Below are 20,179 nucleotides of genomic sequence, written 5' to 3' on the forward strand. Positions count from 1 at the left end.
GGTCAGAGAAAAAGAGGAAAACTCCCAACGAGATGGATTGGCCAAATGGCAGCATCGATGGACTCACGCGTGGCAACAGTATTGAGGTTGGCCTAGGATCAGACAGTGTTTCGTTCTGCATAAGATCGCTACGGGTCAGTACTGACTCGATGGCACCTAACAACAACAACAACATAAGACAGAACAAAAGTGTGCCATAAGGTTTCCAAGTAGCTGGTGGTGAGTTTGAACCACCAACCTTTTCATTAACAACTGAGCGCTTTACTATTGCACCACCAGAACACCCTAACACTGTAATTATTATCTTATCTTAGTTAAAATCCTTCACAGTGTGGTGCTGTACAATAAACACTTGATCTTAGCATCAGTTTGAACATCAATGTCAGCGGTTAAAACTCATCAGCCGTTCTTTGGAAATCCTATACAGGGTCGCTATGGATCGGAATCGACTCGACAACACAAAAGCAACATAATCCTCTTAGCATTTATGAAATTATCTCATATTTTGTTTACTCACTTATTGCCCTTCTTCCCACTTCTGAAACTGAGTTTCAAGGAGCAGGGAACTTTTATGTTTTCTTCACACCCTATTGTTGCCCCACCATTCAGACCAATACTTGGCAAAAAGTGGGCACTCCGTTTATATTTGTTAAATGAACATTAATCTCTGTGGGGACTCTTTGTTGTTTTCTGTTGTTGTTAAGTGCCACTGAGTCGGTTCTGACTCACAGCGACACTTTATAGGGCTTATGGACTCCTGTATCTCTGTAGGATCAGTCCTGGACTGCGAACCACACATTGACAGTTCAAGCCCACCAGCTGCTCCTCAGACACCCTATACAGGGTCACTTTGAGTTGGAACCAACTCAGTGACACTTAGAAACAACAAATAGGGTTTTCAAGGAGGAGCTGGTGGGTTTGAACTTCTGACCTTGCGGTTTGCACACCTGTCAATGTATTCAAATATCAAGTATGAAAACGATTTTAGCAAATATGCTTTTGTTTCTCTAATATCCTGCATGAAGAATCAGCATCTAGGCCCAGCAAGAAAATAGTCATGGGCACTGTGTGTGTTTCTCACATAGAAGTGATCACAACCTGGAAAACCATCATCCAAGCTGATGTGCAGAGTGAGGATCCTATCCCTGCAGCAGTCCTTTATAGGAATTTTTATGTCAATTAAGTCATGTTCTGATCTAAATGAGAATGCTTTTCTCACTTGAGTGACAATCCTTTTGTTAGGAATGTTAATTTGTGTTTAACATTCTCCATCATCTGGAAGAATTCAAATTACCACTTTAAAAACACCTAAAATAAGAGAATAAAATTCAGCCCTCTTCACATTAAACAGGAGTAATTGTACTTGGATATCTATTTGACTCAAGTGTTGAAAAGATTTTTTTTTTTTCTCTAAATAGCCAACTTTAATTGTTTATTGGTTCTCAGGGCCTTGGTTACTAAAAACAGCAGCATAATTAAGCTCAGTTTCCAAGTGAACTGCATCCGTAGTTGAAGAAGAAGTTTGATCTCTGGCTGCTACCAGTATTTGGCAATTGATCTTTTCTGCCAAGTTTCCTCTGTTCCTCCAAACGAATGGAGTCATCTGAGAATCATGGGATTAATGATTCCATCTGAGCTCAATAAAGTGCTTCCCTCTGTCCCTGTTATTATCTCTATTTGAAGCATTTCCCTAGGAAAATAATGAAAGCAACCTCACAAATATATCCAGCAGGGATTTTAAATTTAGGAGAGCAGGCTCCTCCCAGTTCCCTATGACTCACCTCTACCTCTTGGAACCTTCCTGCTGCCACAAGGCTGCGGTGATGACTTCAGAGCAGCTCACTGCTCACTCAGTCTTGGACTTGGCGCCTTCCCCTCCCATAAACTGCGAGCACCTAAGAAAGTGACTGTCCAGAAGAAATAGTACAAACAAAGGCTGTAGGCAAATGGCCTGAATAACCAAGTAGGTCAGCAGACCAGACTTTTATTGTTTTCATCTTCTTAGGGCCTGGTCATCCAGGAGAGTGTGGAGCCAGTGACTCCCAAGGATAGACTAAGGAACTGTGCTTCTGCACCTTCTAAATGTCTATATGTCTTTCTCAGCGCCATATGGGAGAACTTAACACCTCCCCACACTACACAGAGGAGGAAGGAGACAGCAGCTATTACCATAGCCCCTAGCCAACGGCTCTGAGTGGATCCTACCTGATAGAAAAGTCACAGATATAGATGAATATGTCCGATAAGCAACAAAGGGGGAGATTACAAAAATTTAAGTAGACTTACAGGGAACTCATGTGCTGAAAGTGAAGAGGACTTGAAACACTTACTGATGAAGATCAAAGACTACATACAGTGTTCAGCATGTAAACAACAAAACAAAACAAAAATCCTTAACACTGGATCAATAATCATGATAAATGGAGAAAATACTGATATTGTTAAGGATTTCATTTTACTTGGATCTACAATCAATACCCATGGAAACAGCAGTCAAGAAATCAAACAATATATTGCAAAATAATCTCTTTCAAGTGTTAGAAAGCAAAGATATCACTTTGAGGACTAAGGTGCACCTGACTCAAACCATGGTGGTTTTAATCCCACATATGCGTGTGAAAGCTAAACAATGAATAAGGAAGATTGAAGAAGAATTGATGCCTTTGAATTTGGTGTTGGTGAAGAAGACTAAAGATACCATCAACCTTAATGTGCCGGAAGAATGAACAAATCTATCTTGAAAGAAGTACAACCTGGATGCTCCTCAGAAGTGAGGATGGTGAGACTTTGTCTCATGTAATTGGTTCATTATCAGGAGGTACCAGTCGCTGGAGAATGGCATCATGCTTGGTAAAACAGAGGGTCAATGAAAAAGAGGAAGACCCTCAACAAGATGGACTGATACAGTGGCTGCAACAATGGACTCAAATACTCATATAGTAATGATTGCAAAGATGGTGTAAGACGGGACAGTGTTTCCTTCTGTTGTACATCGGATCCCCATGAGTTGGAACCAACTCACTATCCCCTAACAGCACCAGTGAACAAATGGCTTTAAGATAAAGTTGGAGTTCTCAGTTCATTACCATTTCTGTGATCCAGTACCAAAGCCTTGTATTCTATCATCTCAGCAGTTGCCAAGAAAGACAAGGAAAGAATTGTCCACTACGTGTCTGGGTGGGGAGCTCAGACCTCCTTTAGAATGGAGAGTCTTCCTCCATTCATAAAGACCCTTCTTGTTTCTGATTGTGGAAAATTATCACCAAAATTGCACTTGGAGCATAGAGTTCTTCCAAAACGAATACAGAAGTAGAATAATAAGAGACTAGCCTACCCATCTTTCAGTTTGTCGTACTGTGGTGACTTGCATGTTGCTGTGAAGTTGGAGGCTATGCCATCGGTATTTAAAATACCAACCATAGTGGACAAGTTTCAGTGGAGCTTCCAGAATAAAACAGACTCAAAATAAAAGGCTGGCTATCTACTTTCGAAAGTTGGTCAATAAAAACCTTTTGGATCAGCAGCTAGTAATCACAAGCCTGACACAAAGTTCTGTTGTATGTGGGGACATCATGAATTGGACTCAGCTTGAAGCTATAACCTACAATATTTTAGGGACAAAGAAAGTAACCTTTGAATCTTCAAGTTAAAGATTTGCTTTTAGTGATAATCACATATTATCATCATTGGACTCCTTGTGTGATGCTGTAGGATAAGTACTGGACTGCTAACCACAAGGTTGGTAGTTCAAACCCACCAGCTGCTCCTCAGAAACCCTACACAGGGTCGCTATGAGTCAGAGTCCACTTGATGGCACTTAACAACAACAACATCATTAAGGAGGTGTTGTTGTTGTTGTTAAGTGCCATTGACTCAGTTCCAACCCTGTATAAGGTTTCTGAGGAGGAGCGGCTGGTGAGCTTGAACCACCGACCTTGAGGTTCAAACTGACTTGCAGTCCAGTGCATTAACCCACAGAGCCACACACTTTTTTTTTCTTTTTTAAAGAGCCACACACCTTTTAAAACAGAATTTAAATGTACCCTTTGGTTGTTTAAGCTATTATATATTCCTGAGTGTTTTTTGTGTACTTAAAAAACAAAAGCCGAAAAACAAAAAAACAGAGGGACTAGAAGCAAAGACTGTTAAAGGATGCTGCATTGGAATCATTGCACTGATACAAAATAGGATGAGTGCAAAACTGATGTTCTCCCACATAAAGTATTACTCAATTCACAATAAAAGCTTTAAAAAATATGTTAATTTATTATCTGTTGTTGTAAAAAATAATAATAAAAACAGAGGTTAGAGTTGTGGATTACTGATACCAAGGAAAAAGATCCTCTGCTTATTATCCTTTTATTTTGTAAATAAAGCAAAGCAAACCCAACCCAACCCAACCCATTGCCACTGAGTCAATTCTGACTCACGATGGCCAGAGTGCTACAGAACATAGCTCAGCTGCATAGAGTTTTCTTGACTGTAATCCTTGTAGATTACCAGGTCTTTCTTTTGTGGTATCACTACTGGGGAGGTTTGAACCACCAACCTTTCAGCTGGTGTCAAGGACAAACCATTTGTGCTACCCAGGGCCCTGAAGAAAACAAGACCCAGGAAACATAACTGTGCTGAGGACAACCAGACAGTGTGCATGGCTAGGACTAGCACCCAGACCTCTTGATCCAAGGAATAATTTCTGTGTTTTCAAGGGAAGGTGTGAAAATTGGTGTGTGGCTTTCGTTTACAGGCCAGGAAATGGCTGGAGGGTGGGGCTTGTCTTCCCTGGGCGTAGACTTCAAGGGATCAGAATTAAGGCTCTGGTTCTCAGTCCCTTGGGTAGGGAAGTTCCCGAATTGACTTTTCCTGTTCTGGAGTGGCTAGAGCTTTTCTGGGGAGAGCTGAAGATGAGGAAGGAAACTGAAGATTGCTTACATACCAACGGAACATGGTTGACATTCAGAAATGAAGATAAACCAATTTTTAAAAATCTTGAAGATTCCCATTCTTGGGTTGCAAACTGAAACACAAATTAAGGACAATACAGAACCAACATGAAGCTTGCAGAGTTTTTGGATTTGTGTAATAAACTATCTCAACCATTTTGGAGAGAGGCGGCTGCTAGAAAACTCATGTATGATATAGAAACAATACTCTGAGTTGTAAGTGTCTACACACAAATGCTTTGCATCCTTATCTGTCCTGGTTTTGAAATGTGCTGCCTCTAAGGCTCAAGGAAGAAGACACCATTTGATGCCCCAAACACCGGATCTATTGCCAAGGTGTCTGTCCTGCTTAGTCTACTCAAGAGTGTCCCTCCACAGTGACAGTTGAGTATTGGTTTTATGTCTCAGTTTAGTAAAGAAGAGAGTGGATAAAACAACGGTAGAGCCTGTTTCGTCCCGGACAGAAGGAGTCCATTGTTTCCTGCACAACAGTATATATTTCTTAGAGGCCACCAGCACCTAAATCTTAGCTGTTATCAAAATGAATGTGATAGTAGTGGTGGCTCTGAGGTAGATTTCTCACCTTCCTGGAAACCAGGGAGACCTGGCTTGATCCTCAGCCAACACCCCTCATCTGCAGCCCTGACTCCTCTTTCAATGGAAAGCTGTGTATTGCTAAAATGCTGAACAGATTTCAGTAGGGCTTCTAGGCTAACACAGACAAGGAAGAAGGCCTGGCCATCTCCTTCCAAAACTCAGCCAATGAAAACTCTACAGATCACAATGATCCCATTGCAACTGGTCATAGGGATAGTGTAGGACTGGGCAGCAAATGAGCCAGGGCCCAGCTAATAACAAGTGAATCTAGCTACAGATGAATGCCTAAAGTAGCGCAGAGAATCACTGCCTGGCTCCAAAGCTGATGACAGGAGTTTGAGGCTAAGTGTATGTTTCCTGAGACAGTAAAGGAGACACTGACCCAACCATTTGGAGGTTCTGCACCTATATATTTCCTACATTGACTAAGCACCTATTATATACCAAAGAACCATGGTGGTACAGTTAAGTGCATGCTGCTAACATGAGAGGTCATTGGTGGAACCCACCAGTCTTTCTGGGGTAGAAAGATGTGGCAATTCTGATTCTATAAAGATTGTTGTTGTTGTGTGCCATAGAGTCGGTTCCGACCCATAACAACCCTGTATAGGGTTTCCAAAGAGCAGCTGGTGAGCTTGAACCACCAGCTTGCAGTTCAACCCAACTTTGCAGTCCAGTACATTAACCCACAGCACCGCACCAGGACTCCCCATAAAAATCACAGCCTTAGAAACCTTCTGGGATAGTCAGTTTTCTGTCCAGTATGGTCAGTCTGAGTTGGAACTGTCAAGATGGCAGTGAGTTTAACGATATACCATAGGCTGTTAGACACAGGAGGCATCATGAAGAACCAGGCAGAATAGGTCCCTGTAATGTACGCCAAGACTTACAGCTTTTATCCTAGCCTGAACTCTGGGCACTTTTCCAGGGCTCAGTCTTCCTTTTCCTGGCAAGCCTGGGTGCACAACAGGGACAAAAGAGAATGAGGACACAGCCCAGAGTGAGCTTGTCCAGAAGCAGATTCAGATACCAAACCAGTGAAGAGATTGAGATCAGCGCTTCCATACCAAAGAGACCTGCTGTAGGCAGAGGGACATTGTAAATAGACCTGATGACGTTGGTTTAGAACCTGGAACCAGTGCCCTCTTCTTGTCTGTGTTGGCAGCTTCTAGAAGCTCCTGCAGCCTTTTCCCCACTTCCCACCTCCTACCTGGTGGCTCAGTTCCCCAGCCCCCCAAAGGGGTATTAGCCCACTTCCACACCATTGGGCCGATTTATGTTTCCAGGAGTTCAATTTATGCTGTCCCCTGATATCAGGAGTCTGCGAGTAAATAAATGAAGCTAAACAATGAGTAACATTTGTGCTCTGTTTCTGAGGGAAGCAACTGGACTTTATTTTCAAAAGAGTTTAAAAAGAGTGTTTGGGAGACCTTTACATTCTTAGCTGGTCAAGGATATGGCGGATGGAGATGTATTGCTGCTAAATACAGGATCAGAGGGACCTGCAGGCTTGTTCTATGCTGGGAGCTGGACTTTTCCTGTCACACAGCCTGAATGGCCTTGCAGGTGCCCAGAACAGTGGATGTCGAAACAGCATCTACCCTCCTTTTTCCAGTGGGCCAATTGAAGATTTCCAAATGATCAAAATCACTGGAGTCCTGCTGTGGCGCTGTAGGATAAGCATTGGACCACAAGGTTGGTTTGAATCGCAAGATCGTTGGTTCAAACTCACCAGCCACTCCTTCGAAATCCAGTACAGGATCTCTATGAGTCAGAACCAACTCAACTCAAAGGCACTTAACAACAAGAACAACAAAACCACTGTGCAAGTCCTAGTGGTTCCAGTTTTGCTGAAAGTTCTAGGATTTACAAGGACCTCTCTCTGGTTGAGCCTCTTCCCAGTAGACTGGAAGGCAGCAGGGAAGCTCACCCCTCGCCTCCATCCCTGCACACTGGGCCTGTGACTTTCACATTCACATCTGTCCCCAAGGTTCTGTCTCCAGGAGAAGGCCCCACCTGTTGGTTGCTGGGACCCTGGCCTGTAGCATTTCTAGGGGAGTTTGTGTTGGGATGCAGATCACACTAGGTGACACGATCTGTACCAAAATGACTGTCTAAAATGTTTTTGTGCAGCATTTCAACAGAAATATATGATTTTTATAAACACATTCATGTAGTTATAGCAACAAAAGCATTTTTATAAACCCAGGTTATATGTATCAATGTACCTACAAAGCTAAAACTCCATACTAATTTACTGTTAGAACCTTCTAATGTGCTCTGGAGGCTTGGTGTGGCGCTGTAGGATAGGCACCGGACCGCAAGGTCGATTTGAATAGCAAGGTTGGCAGTTCACACTCACCAGCCGCTCCTCAGGAACCCTATACAGGGTCACTATGAGTCAGAACCAACTCCAGAGCACTTAACAACAATGTGCTCTGCTCAGAGCTGTCTTTATCACCCAATTACAATGTTGCTTTGAATCACATGCTTTCTTCTACCGGTTTGACTGCTGTTTTCGCTGCTGCTGATGTTTTTATGGTTGCCGATTTTGTCAAAAAAGTTTTTGGGTGTTTTAGGTACAATATTATGGAAAGTAGTATTTGTGAACCTATATCCACTTTAAGAATGAAGTGGTAATTAAAGGACAAGAAGAAGAAATATATAAAAAAAAAACACTTCCTCTCAGTTACTAATAATGTAACTAATAATGTAATTTAATGTAGAAAGATTTCACAAAAACAATTTTGTTAGTATTCATATAATGTGAGAAATATTACACTTAAGCTATCTACAACCATAAGGAGCTCTGGTAGCGTAGTGGTTATGAATCGGGCTGCGAACTTTAAGGTCAGTGGTTCGAAACTACCAGCTGCTCCGCAGGAGAAAGATGAGGCTTTCTACTCCAGTAAGGATTTACACCCTCGGAAACCCTGTACAGGGTCGCTATGGGTCGGAACCGACTGGAAGGCACTTAACAACAACAACAACATCTACAACCATATTGATCACATTATTCTATGATTTAAATTAATAATAAACAATACTAATGATTCTGTTGTTGTTAAGTACAGTCAAGTCGGCTCTAACAGTGACCCTGCATAGCGTTTCTGAGGCTTTAAATCTTTGAGGAAGCAGGAAGCTTCATCATTCTCCTGCAGAGCGGCTGGTGGACTCGCAGACCTTGTGGTTCAAAGTCCGGTGTTTGGAGCCACCACGATCCCAAGGATTCTGGATGTTGCTGTTGTTAAGCGCAGTCATATCAGTTCCGACTCACAACGACTCTATCTATATAGGGTTTCCGAAGGGCGGCTGGTGAGTTCGAACTGCCGACCTTGAGGTTCAAACTAACCTTGTAGTCTACTGCTTATCCTTCAGCCCCACACCAGGATTCCTGGATTCGGTATGGTAGAACTTTATTAGAGGAGTCCATGGGGGCAAGTGACACCATGGGTGACACTAATCCTAGAAAGGCTACTGGCTTGGCCATAGCAGCAGAAGGCCGTGTCCACGAGGGTTTTGAGCCGGGGACCATCTACGGTGCACCCGAAAGGAGGGACCTATGTGTAGCCTAGCCTTCCAGGGGGAAAAGGCAAGAGGGGCCAGAGGGCCAGCACTGCAAGGTGCTGCAAAGTGGTCCTGTTTTGGGGAGAGGGATTGGCCCGGTTCAGGGATGAGGGGGTTGAGGTTGGGCGATGCGTAGAGACCGTGTTGTCCCAGTTGGGAGACAGCTGGGGGCGACTCCTCAGGGAATGGGGAGGTGAATGGCCCAGTTTCTTGGGCTGCGGGTGGCTAGGGGTGAGGACAGGTCCGGGGGCGGAGCAGTGCGTCTGGGGGCGGGGCGCACTATTGGGGGGCGGACTCCGCTTTCCGCCATCCCCTCACGCCCTCGAGCGCTCTCTCCGGCCCCACCCGCCACTGCCGCCGCTGCCGCCAAGCAACTTTGCCTGCGCGCACTGTGGGCGCGGACCCCGACGCCGCCCGCCCTGTCCCACACGGAGCCAGCCCGCCGAAGCCATGGCCGTGCCGGCCTGGCTGCTGCTTCCATTCCTGCTGCTCTGCGCCCAGCAGCACCGCGGCACCAGGTGAGCGATCGCCCGCGGCGCTGAGTCCGCGCAGCGAAGGCGGGTCCAGGCAGGCAGCGTCCCTAGTCCGGGAGGCGCCCTCAGGGTCCCGCTGCGGTCGAGACTGAGCTACTGGGCGCCTCTAGAACTCGGGCGCGAACCGCGGGCACCCGGATCCCCAATCCTGATCTCCTCCCGCGTAACCCCCTCTCCAACCCGCCTTTACTGCTGTTGGCGCGCTGGATGCGGCGACCCACACGTTGGCCGCCTCCGCCTCCAGAGTCGCTGTCCGCCGTCCCGGTACTGAATGCGGACGCCGCCCGGCAAGAAGTACGTCGGAGCGGCTGTATTGCCGCTATCCATTTTCTCCTGGCCGGGGGAGGGGGGTGGCACCCGGTGCCGTACCTGCCCTGGCTGGTGCCCTTCCAGGCGCGGATCTGAGCGCTCAGCGTGACAGGAGCTGGAGCAGGAAGAAAGGATCATGAGAACACGGGGGAGGCTGCTCCCTCTCGGATGGGAGCCGAGCTACACAAATGCTCTTCCATGGCAGCCAAGGAACCTGGGATTAGACCCAGGAAAACGTATTTCACTGCTGGGCATGGTTGTTAAGAGAGTGCTGGGTCTCCCTCGGGACATTTCAGGTGGTGTAGATTTAGCCTCCAAGTAAGCAGTGATAAAACAGCTAGGTGCCCTGTGAAGGCAAGGATAGAGCCAGACTCCCCTGAGAATGAAGAGGTCAAGGAGACCTCCACGAGCTGGGGCCCCCTTACTCCACGTCCAGTGAACAGTAAGGTTTCAACTCCTTTCCGATCTCCTGAAACAGGCTCCCTGGTTGTTCTGGTATCCAGGTCCCAGCATTCAGAGAGTTGTGACAGTCACCAAGTAGTTTATCAGAAACTATCTCAGTGCAGGAGCAACCAAAAACCCTGAACAAAGACAGGCCCTCAGCATCCTAGACCTCATAGTGGAATCAAATAGTGGGCATTAAAGACCACTAGGAACCAAAATCATTATACATCAGCCAGTGTTTTGACTGTTGGCATGTTTTGTGGGAGGGGCCAGCGTTCTCCCTCTTGCTGAGTGGAGGTCAGAGCCTGACTGTAGATGTGACCCTTGGCTGAGACTACAGGCACAACACTGTCCATGAGCGTAAGAGTGGCAGTCCTTTTGTGAGAACAGCTTGACCTTTTATCAACCTCATGGGCCCAGTGTCTTTTCCTACTTCAAGGTCCCAGGTAGGGCAAAGAGACTGAGGCATGCTGTAGGTGTAAGTGTAGGAAGTGTTGGGGTCAATGGCCAGCTCAGATCAGAGTACCTTAGCTGAGATACCAAAATCCAAGCAATTCTGAAACCCCACAGTGGTAGCCTAAGTTTAACACTAAAGCTCACTTGGTGTTAAAATCTGCCCTGAATGCATGTGAGGTTGTTGGGTTTACTTCCAGTGACTATTTATACATTTCCTGCTGTTACTGCACCAGACCCCCCAAATTCCACATGTGTACCCTATCACCCTATCAATCTGAAAAATTCAGAATTCTGGACTTTGTCTGACCTACAGGAGTTACGTGTGTCTGTGTGTTGATTCAGGATAGTTGGAGGCTCAAACCTAGGTCACAGTTAGTCCTTGGCAGTGTGCCATGAAAGAGACATCTTGGATGGGAATGATGCTTCAGTAGCCACAGTGCTGCTAAACTCCCATCTCCTGCTCTGATTAGAACAGCTCCCATCCTGCTACACTTTAGAGGCTATCATTTGTGATGATGCATATGTAATTAGCTCCAACCAGAGGGGCTGGGCTAACCTTCCACTCGTGACTTAAGCCAGCAACTCCACTGATGTCACAGGTCTGAGGAACAGCCCTTGAGGGAGGGTGGTCAATTTTAGCCTGCTGTTGTCCATGGTGTCATCCCCTCCCATCAGCTGTGTGACCCTCCACTTCAAGACCAAAGAGGAGGTTGCTCCCCATTCCCTCAACCTCTGGGTCCTGGTCCCTGAAGTGATCTTTCCTTGGTATGGGAAAGACTGTGAAACAATTGAAAACCCCCTTTCAAGCTAACAGGTGGCCCCATTTCCACACACCTTAGTCCAGATTTCAGTGAGCCCTGATGGAAAGGGCTTGATGGGACTTAGATGGGATTGTGCCCTAAGACGGGGACATACAGGGTTGGCATGCTATGCAGCGTTTCCAGGTCAGACAGAGCCACCACCCTTATTCCAAAGATCCATGTACGCAATAGAAGTGCACAATAGTAGCTTTGTGCTGGGGTGGGGTTCCCCACGCTGTTAGTGATCCCGTCCTGTGGCCCACTGCACGATAACAGCACACAAGCCCCTCTTTGTCTTGGCAACTGAGATGCCTGAGTGGCTTGTGCTGCAGTTATCATACCTGTCAGGACTCTGTGGGCAGAGTGTGGATTGAACCTTTCCTGTTTGTCCCCAAGGATGAGCTTGTTTCTTGGTAGGGCCTGATGCTCACAAGAGAAGTTCAAGGCAGAGGCCGTGGTGTTGTCTGCAGCTTGTTCTGTCCCATAAGTTAGAATTCTTGGGCCCAGGTTTTTCTGTCCATCTCTCCAAAGGACTCCCCAATCCTAGGCCATGGTCAGTTTCAGAGCCACCATATTATATCTCTGCCCCCTGCCAGGCTCCCTGCATGAGAGACCTGCCCTTCCCACATGGTTTCTGCCCATCCTGAGCCCAAGGGAGAAAAGAGGGATCCTCCAGAATCCAGAATCAGCAATGTAACACATCTCCTCATGCTCTTGTCTTTCTCCCCTGTTCCAGCTGAGACCATGATCCCACTGTCCTAAGTGAGAAGAGGCATTACGAGAGAGAGAGAGGCTCCATTCCAGAAAAACTTGCATCCCTGGAAATAGTCTGCTATTTCAAGGGTTGCCTCATGGTAGGGGGGCGTGGAAGCCTTAGCCTTGGTCTTGTCTTCACACCCCATCCCTGACAGTGAGAGAAAAACCCAGGAAGGACAGCACCCTGGCCACCATCACCACCACGAGATGGCAGCTTGGATGATCCAAAAGAAAACTCATTTCAATCCCTTTACTCTTGACCTTGAAGGTGATCTCATTTGCCTTTTTAATTGTGTTTCAATTGGTGCCAGTACTAAATTAATTCCCTATTATGCTTTGTTAACAAAGTGCCTGCCCTGCCCCAGCCCTGTACCAGCCCTGACTGAGAGGGACCAGAGGAAAGCAGTGTCTGTCCATTTAAAGATTTGGAGTGGAGCACAGACTTGTCCAAAGTCCTCCTCCTTCTGTGGTGACGTGCCAAAATGACCATACAGGGTTAATGAGTAGTTTCAAAATTTCATTAATTGTTGTTGCTAAATGCTATCAAGTGGGTTCCAACTCATAGCTTCCCTATATAGGGTCTCCAAGGAGTGGCTGGCAAGTTTAAACCACCAACCTTGTGGTTCAAACTGACCTTGCAGTCCAATGCTTATCCTACAGCAACACACCAGGACTCCAGGACTAGGGCGCTTATAAGGAGCTCTAGTAGCATGGTGAGTTACGAATTGGACTACTTACTGCAAGGTCAAAAGTTCGAATCTTCCAGCTGTTCTGTGGGAAAAAGATGAGGCTTTCTGCTCCCATAAAGTTTTATAGCCTCAGAAACCCTATACAGAGTCTCTATGGGTCAGAACTGACTCCATGACACATTACCACCACCATCAGAGCACTTCTGTCTGGTGGCACACCAGTTAGATGCTTGGCTGCTAACTGAAAGATTCATGGGTCCATAATGAAAAAGAACTGGTAACTTGCTTCTGTAAAGGTCAAAGCCTAGAAAACTCTATGGGGCAGTTCTCCTGTCATGTGGGGTCATGATGAATAGAGTGCAGGGCATTTTTAGCTCAAAATAGTTCCCCTTCCAAAGTCCAGTGTATAATAAAATAGACAAAAGAAAGACATCTCTGATTCAAAGCAGATAGGGCCTGCGAGGCTCACCTTCTTTACCTCCCCAAAAGGGCTTCTAGAACCCTCCTGAAGAGTAGAGTATAAAGGATACCAGCCCACACAGTCAGCATTGGCAGAGGCAGGAAGTCCATATGTTCGACTCCACTTGGGGGTACCATGGCCCCTCAAACGCAGCAACAAAACTCCTCTTCAGTCTACTCCTACCCCAGCATACCAGTTTGAAGAAATGTCACCCCAACCTCCTCTGGCCATTTCAGGGCTCCCTTGGTCTGATGCCAGGCCCTTACCTGTCCCAGATGTATCTGCCTCTCCCCACTCATTGCTCCGGCCAGACAAGTTTAGCATCATGTTCCTGACTCCAATGGCTCCCTCTCTGGCCCTTTCTCATTTAGCCAGAATCATAGTTTCCTAGTGTGGACCGAATCCAGTCGCTCCTTGTCCAGGGCTCCCAGGGTCTCCTCATTGCCCTCACTTAGAGTTCACTGGTTTATTGTGGCTACTTGGCCCTTTGAGGATGAATGAACAAATGAATGAATGATTGAGTGGAGCAGAAGGACGCCTTCTTAGAGGATGTGGGCTGGGAGCTGAATCTCAAGGCAAGACTTGGAGAAGTGATGGGAAGGGAAGAGGTGGATGGGGGTGGGCGGGCCAACATGAGCCAGTGAGATGAAGGAGCAGGAGCAGGAGAGAATGAGTGGGGGGAAGGGGACAGGCTTAGCTACTGAAGGAGCTCAGTGCTTTCGCCACACAACATAGGAGGTCCCTCTGCATCATCTGTGGGCACTTCCAGTATAGCTGCCTTGCACTCCAGCCCAGTGGTTTGAGTAGCCAGCAAGCACCAATGGCTCCGGAGTCAACCTAAGCCCTAGAAGCAGTTAAGGATCTCTGGGGCAGGCCTGGGTCTTCTGGGGATAGAAGCCAGCTACAGCCCACCTGAATCCTCCCCTTGCCCTGGTTCTGGGGTGGGACTTGTCGCCTTGCCTTCCTTGACCACCCCCTGCCATCTGGTCAATACCTCTTCACACAGTCCCCTCCAGCAGAAGGCACTTCCAAAGGGACCCCTGGGATGCTATTAGGTGGTGGGCCAGGGAGCTGAGTCGAAAAGGTAGAGAAAAGATGGGGAATCTTGGCTCATTGTCCCACACTTGGGGCAGACCTTGGTCCTAGCCTGGGAATTTTCCTAGTGGCAATCCCTGATTGTCTCCAGGAAGAGACCCAGCCCCAGGTGCCTTGCCTATCTCATTGTGACCCATTCCCTTTCATCCCCCAGAGCCATGAATGACATTGGTGACTATGTCGGCTCCAACCTGGAAATCTCCTGGCTTCCCAACCTGGATGGCTTGATGGAAGGCTATGCCCGGAACTTCCGGCCTGGCATTGGTGGTGAGCGAAAGCAGGGAATGGGGAGTATCTGGCTGCGGGCATGTGCCTGTGGGCTGTGGGCTCTGGGTTGGGAATGGGCCTAGTTGTCCACTGTGGGATCTGTCAGACCTGCCAAAGGGTAGGCTTAGCCCTAGCCCCCCAGGAGAGGTAGTCAGTAAGCTGCATCGTGCCCCTGAGGATTGTACCCTGACCGTGCTCTCCCCTGCAAACTCCCAAATGTTACCTCCCAAGCCCACATCACTGGGATTTCTTGCAGAGTTTGAACTGATTCCTGGGGTGGGGTTGTCCAGCCCCAATCCCAACCCACTCAATCCCTGCTTCTCCTCTCAGGTCCTCCAGTGAACGTGGCGCTTGCCCTCGAGGTGGCCAGCATCGACCACATCTCAGAGGCGAACATGGTACGTATTGCCCCCTCCACCCTGCATCATGTGCACTTGGGGTGAGCTGAGGACTAACTGCCATCCTCCCTTCCCCCACCCCATCTCCTCGGCAGGAGTACACTATGACCGTGTTCTTGCACCAGAGCTGGCGGGACAGCAGGCTCTCCTATAGTCACACCAATGAGACGTTGGGCCTGGACAGCCGCTTCGTGGACCGGCTCTGGCTCCCGGACACCTTCATCGTCAACGCCAAGTCAGCTTGGTTCCATGATGTCACTGTGGAGAATAAACTCATCCGGCTACAGCCTGATGGGGTGATCTTGTACAGCACCCGGTGAGCCTAGGAACCCTGCTCATCTAATGGGGTGATCCTGCACAGTACCCAGTGAGCCCCAGGGCCCCCCAACTGCCTGACAGGGCACAGGACCTAGTGAGCTCGGGGCCCCACTCATCTGGCAGGGTGAGCCCGGGACCCCACCCACTGATTGCTTGATGGGCAATTCTGTCCAGCACCAGTGAGAACTGGGAACCCCATCTACCTGTGTTCTACCACATTTAAGTATCTACTGGGGTGGGATGGGAGCAACCAAGCATATTTCTACCCCCCTGAAGTGTTGGTTCCAGAGATTGCCAACTGCAAGCCAACAGTCCTGGCTGTGTGACCTTCAAGTCCTTTCAAACAGTTCATAGCCAGCATGAAAACACCAGGAAATTTTCCATGAAAACTTAGATGTCTGGCAACTTTGCAAAATCAGGACACTGGGCGGCACTGGGCCTGTTCTCAGCTTGTCAGTGGGGTGAAGGGAATATTCGGAGACAGTTCCCGGGGGCAGGGCTGGATGCTCCTGCTGGTACCTGCCCTTGTAGCCCCTGACTTGGTCGAATGGCTAGGTATTTTGAAGGACAGAGAAAATAGATGAAACCCAGTTCTAAAGACAAACTCACAGATACCTATAAAGTTTTCTCCCAGATATCTGGTGGGGTACAACCTGGGCTTAAGTATCTCCTGGCAAATGGGGGGCTCCTCAGGTTTGTAACAGCGTACTTGGACCCTTGGGGGCTGTGACACTGGGTGGGGGGTCCTCTCAGAGTTGGAGCAGGGGTGTCCAGACTTCTCAGGGGCTGGGAGCTACAGCACCAGGAGGACTGGTCCCATTGTCTGGACAGAATCACTTCCACGGTGGCCTGTGACATGGACCTTGCCAAATACCCCATGGATGAGCAGGAGTGCATGCTGGACCTGGAAAGCTGTGAGTCTTGGCCTGGCCTCGCTGGCATGGAATAGTGAGACTCAGGCCTGTAAGCATGGGGATTGAGGGGAGCTGTCCAGCTCAGGATCTGGGCAAGGCCTGCTGGGCTGGCCCACGGGCTGTGGGAGCCAGACATGGTGGGTGTTGGTGTTGCTGTGGGGCCATCTATAGCAGCCCCTAGGGGGTTACTTGGCAACGAGCCCTGCCCAAGACCCCTAGGGAGAGGCTTCTTCTCTGCATGTGGCCCACTGGTAGTCTGCCATGCAGATGGCTACTCCTCTGAGGACATTGTCTATTACTGGTCGGAGAACCAAGAGCAAATCCACGGGCTGGACAAGCTGCAGCTGGCCCAGTTCACCATCACCAGCTTCCGCTTCACCACAGAGCTGATGAACTTCAAGTCGGGTGAGGCCCCTGCCTTGGCCAAGTCTCTCCCAAGAGCTGCAGGGTCGGCGGGCGGGGCTCTACAGACTAACTTGGGGATGGTGTGCATGTATTATACACAGAGGAGGAGCTTGAGAGAGGCCTCGGAGGGTCTGGTCATTACTGTCGTACCCCCGGCACCCTATCCTTAAGCCTCCCTGGTCACCTGAAGTTTCTCCATTTGTCCTCTACTGTCCCTGCTGCCCCATTTTGGAGTGACCATGCCCAGCCCCAACTCCTTCCCTGAGCTTGGTGGTGTGGAGCTGGAGTGGACTGGTGGGTGGTGGCAGGGGACAGTCCTGACAAGTTTCCTCTTCAGCTGGGCAGTTCCCACGGCTCAGCCTACGTTTCCACCTGCGGAGGAACCGGGGCGTCTACATCATTCAGTCCTACATGCCGTCCATCCTCCTGGTTGCCATGTCCTGGGTCTCCTTCTGGATCAGTCAGGCTGCTGTACCAGCCAGGGTGTCTTTAGGTATGTGGATGCCCCTCTCCTTGGGAGCTCAGGAAAAGTGGGGGAATTGGGTGCTGATAGAGCAGGGGCAGGGAGCAGGACACTGATGGAAGGTGGGAGCCAGGAGCAGAACTGGCTACCTGTGGGCCAGGAGTGCAGGTCTGACACTCCAGCGCCTCCCACCATCCCTTATTGGTGAACCTGAGCTGCATCTTGTGAGGTGAGGCCTGCAGATTCCTCTTCTCTGGGGGCCAGGGCCCTGGTGGGAGAGGTTAGGGGTCAGCGGGAAGAGGATGGCAAAGGGCTGTGACTGAAGGGCATTCTCACGTTCAGGCATCACCACGGTGTTGACAATGACCACACTGATGGTCAGTGCCCGCTCCTCACTTCCTCGGGCCTCGGCCATCAAAGCCCTGGACGTGTACTTCTGGATCTGCTATGTGTTCGTGTTCGCTGCCCTGGTGGAGTATGCCTTTGCCCACTTCAATGCTGACTACCGGAAGAAACAGAAAGCCAAGGTCAAGGTCAAGGAGCAGAGGGCCGAGGTGAGGCTAGGCTGGACTGGGCTGGTTTCCTTCACTGGCCAATCTGGTGGGTGGTGGCCATCATTACTGGGGACCACTTACTTTTTCCTGGGTTTAACCTGAGGACACAGGGAACTCACTGCCAGACCTCGAGCTCCTGGAGAATAGGATTCAACTGGCCCTGGCAAGGTCCTCCATGTGGGTCCTCAGTGGGAGGCCTGTCCCCAGGGCCAGAAGCTGTGGCCAGCTCAGCCCTGCCTCCCTCTCCACCCCTCACAGATCAACGTGAAGAATGCCATCGTGTTGTTCTCCCTCTCTGCTGCCGGTGTCAACCAGGAGCTGGCCATCTCCAACAGGCTGGGCCGAGCCCCCGGGAACCTTATGGGCTCCTACCGCTCTGCAGAGGTGGAGACAGGGGAGACCAGGAGGCAGGAGGGGCCCCGATCGAGTGGTATGCGGGCACTCTTCAAGCCCATTGATGCAGACACCATCGACATCTACGCCCGTGCTGTGTTTCCAGCAGCCTTTGCAGCAGTCAACATCATCTACTGGGCAGCCTACACCATGTGAGGGAGTGTGTCCTTCAAGGGGAGTGGAGTTTTGAAGGGAACATGATACCTCCTGAGAGAAAGGCCCTCAAATCAGCCAGCCTGCTCTGTGCAATTCAAAGTGGAGTGAGGACAGACCACAGACAGGTGGAGAGCTTGGGTTCCCTGGTTCCCCAGGTTTGGCCCCCGGCTTCCACCACACCCTGAAGACTAACTCTCCCACAGGCTTCTAGCGCAGATGGAGCAACACAGGGCCCTGCAGAGCCTCCAGCTGCCCAGTGTTTTCTGACCTGGCCAAGTGAAGTGGGCCATTAGGCACCAGGAGGAGCTGGGACTTCAGACTCCAAAAATGATGAGGATTTTAGGGTTCTGCTCCTTGCTGTTTTAGACTGTGCTCATTGCTGTTGTCGTGGACACAATGGTGGAGAGGCCCCTGCATGAAATAAAGCTCAGGACCTGGCTGGTGGTCACTCTCCATCCCCGAAGCTGTCGGGGGGTCATCCCTGAGCCTGGAGCCCTTCTTGACCATGTGAAGGGCACTCATCTCTATCCCTTCAGAGTGGCAGCATGTAAGCAGGGGGGCAGTCCATGAAAACTCAGGGTTTAACATGGATGGTGCACTAGGAGAAAGCAGGGAACTGAGGGTTCCAAGAAAACATTCTCTGACATGTCTTAGTCTCCCAAGACTGTTGTAGCAGAATCCCTCAAACTGGGATCCAGACATTTCTGGATATCGGCAGATCCTTTCTTGTCTCTCTCAGCATCTGGTGGCCCCAGACACCCCTCGGTTTATTGATGTAATGTACCTCTGTTACCACATCACATGACTGCCCTCCCTTTGTCTGTCTGTCTCTCTGAGTCCCTTCTCTTTATAAATACATCATTCAGATGGGATTAGGATCCACCCTACTCCGGTATTAGGACCTCAGGCTAATTTAACTGAGGACATCCTGAAGACCCTATTTGCAAATAAGGCCATAGTCACAGGAATAAGGGTCATGACTTCAGCACATCTTTTTTGAGGACACAAGGCAGCCCATAGCAGATAACATGCATTGTCTCATGTTTTCCCATAACAGGGCCCAATTCTCAGACAGGTCCAGGTTCAGATATGTGCAAACACAAGGCATAGGTAGGGCTGGCATCTGAGTGAGGGACTGGCTGACTCAATGCCCACAGCTTCCTTAAATACTGCAGCCACCAGAGACTGAGTAAGGGTAGGACTGGAACCTTCTAGCATCTACTTGTTCACACTTCATTGTGTGGTCATGTTTACTTCCAGGGGAACTGGTGGGCAAGCAGAGGGGCAGGAGGTCAGACAGCTTGAGGAATCACATCCCAACACACACACACCAACCCACCCACTCCCAGGTGGGTTCCCAGGGCCAGGATGACACTGTGGCTCCTTTCTGGACTAGCTATGGGAGAACTGAGTCCACTGAGTCTCCACAAATACCCACAGCCCCGCCCCCTGCTGCAGCTGGATCATCAGTGTTGAATAGATAAGGGGTCCAGGCTTCTAGTGCTTCACTCTCTGCACTTGGAAGAGGCACCAGGGCAATTAAAGAGACAGCTGCTTGGGCTCTGCTGTCTGTTCCACCCAGAGGCCAATGCCAACCAACACCAAGCCCACTGGCCCCAGGGCACCCCTCCCAGAGGGAGGAACAGACACATAAGGGGAACT

The 20,179-nt window shown here is 49.1% G+C and overlaps 1 protein-coding gene across 1 annotated transcript; it reads left to right on the top strand.

Moving 5' to 3' along the window:
• Positions 1-9,547: 9,547 nt before the first annotated feature.
• On the top strand, positions 9,548-18,517 carry GABRD (gamma-aminobutyric acid (GABA) A receptor, delta). Its single transcript, XM_006871727.1, has 9 exons — positions 9,548-9,625; positions 14,804-14,916; positions 15,247-15,314; positions 15,410-15,630; positions 16,464-16,546; positions 16,814-16,951; positions 17,289-17,444; positions 17,757-17,968; positions 18,227-18,517. The coding sequence occupies exons 1-9, from the start codon at positions 9,558-9,560 to the stop codon at positions 18,515-18,517; spliced, it is 1,350 nt and encodes a 449-aa protein (XP_006871789.1). The 5' UTR covers positions 9,548-9,557.
• Positions 18,518-20,179: the final 1,662 nt, after the last annotated feature.

The sequence above is a fragment of the Chrysochloris asiatica genome, unplaced genomic scaffold, assembly GCF_000296735.1.
Source record: "Chrysochloris asiatica unplaced genomic scaffold, ChrAsi1.0 scaffold00173, whole genome shotgun sequence".
Classification (NCBI taxonomy): Eukaryota; Metazoa; Chordata; class Mammalia; order Afrosoricida; family Chrysochloridae; genus Chrysochloris; species Chrysochloris asiatica.

Excerpts from the sequence above, each read along its gene's own strand:
- GABRD (XM_006871727.1), top strand. The coding sequence starts at position 9,558 with ATGGCCGTGCCGGCCTGGCTGCTGCTTCCATTCCTGCTGCTCTGCGCC. Across the intron at positions 15,631-16,463 it reads GTGATCTTGTACAGCACCCG|AATCACTTCCACGGTGGCCT; the intron begins GTGAGCCTAGGA and ends TTGTCTGGACAG. Across the intron at positions 16,952-17,288 it reads GCTGATGAACTTCAAGTCGG|CTGGGCAGTTCCCACGGCTC; the intron begins GTGAGGCCCCTG and ends TTTCCTCTTCAG.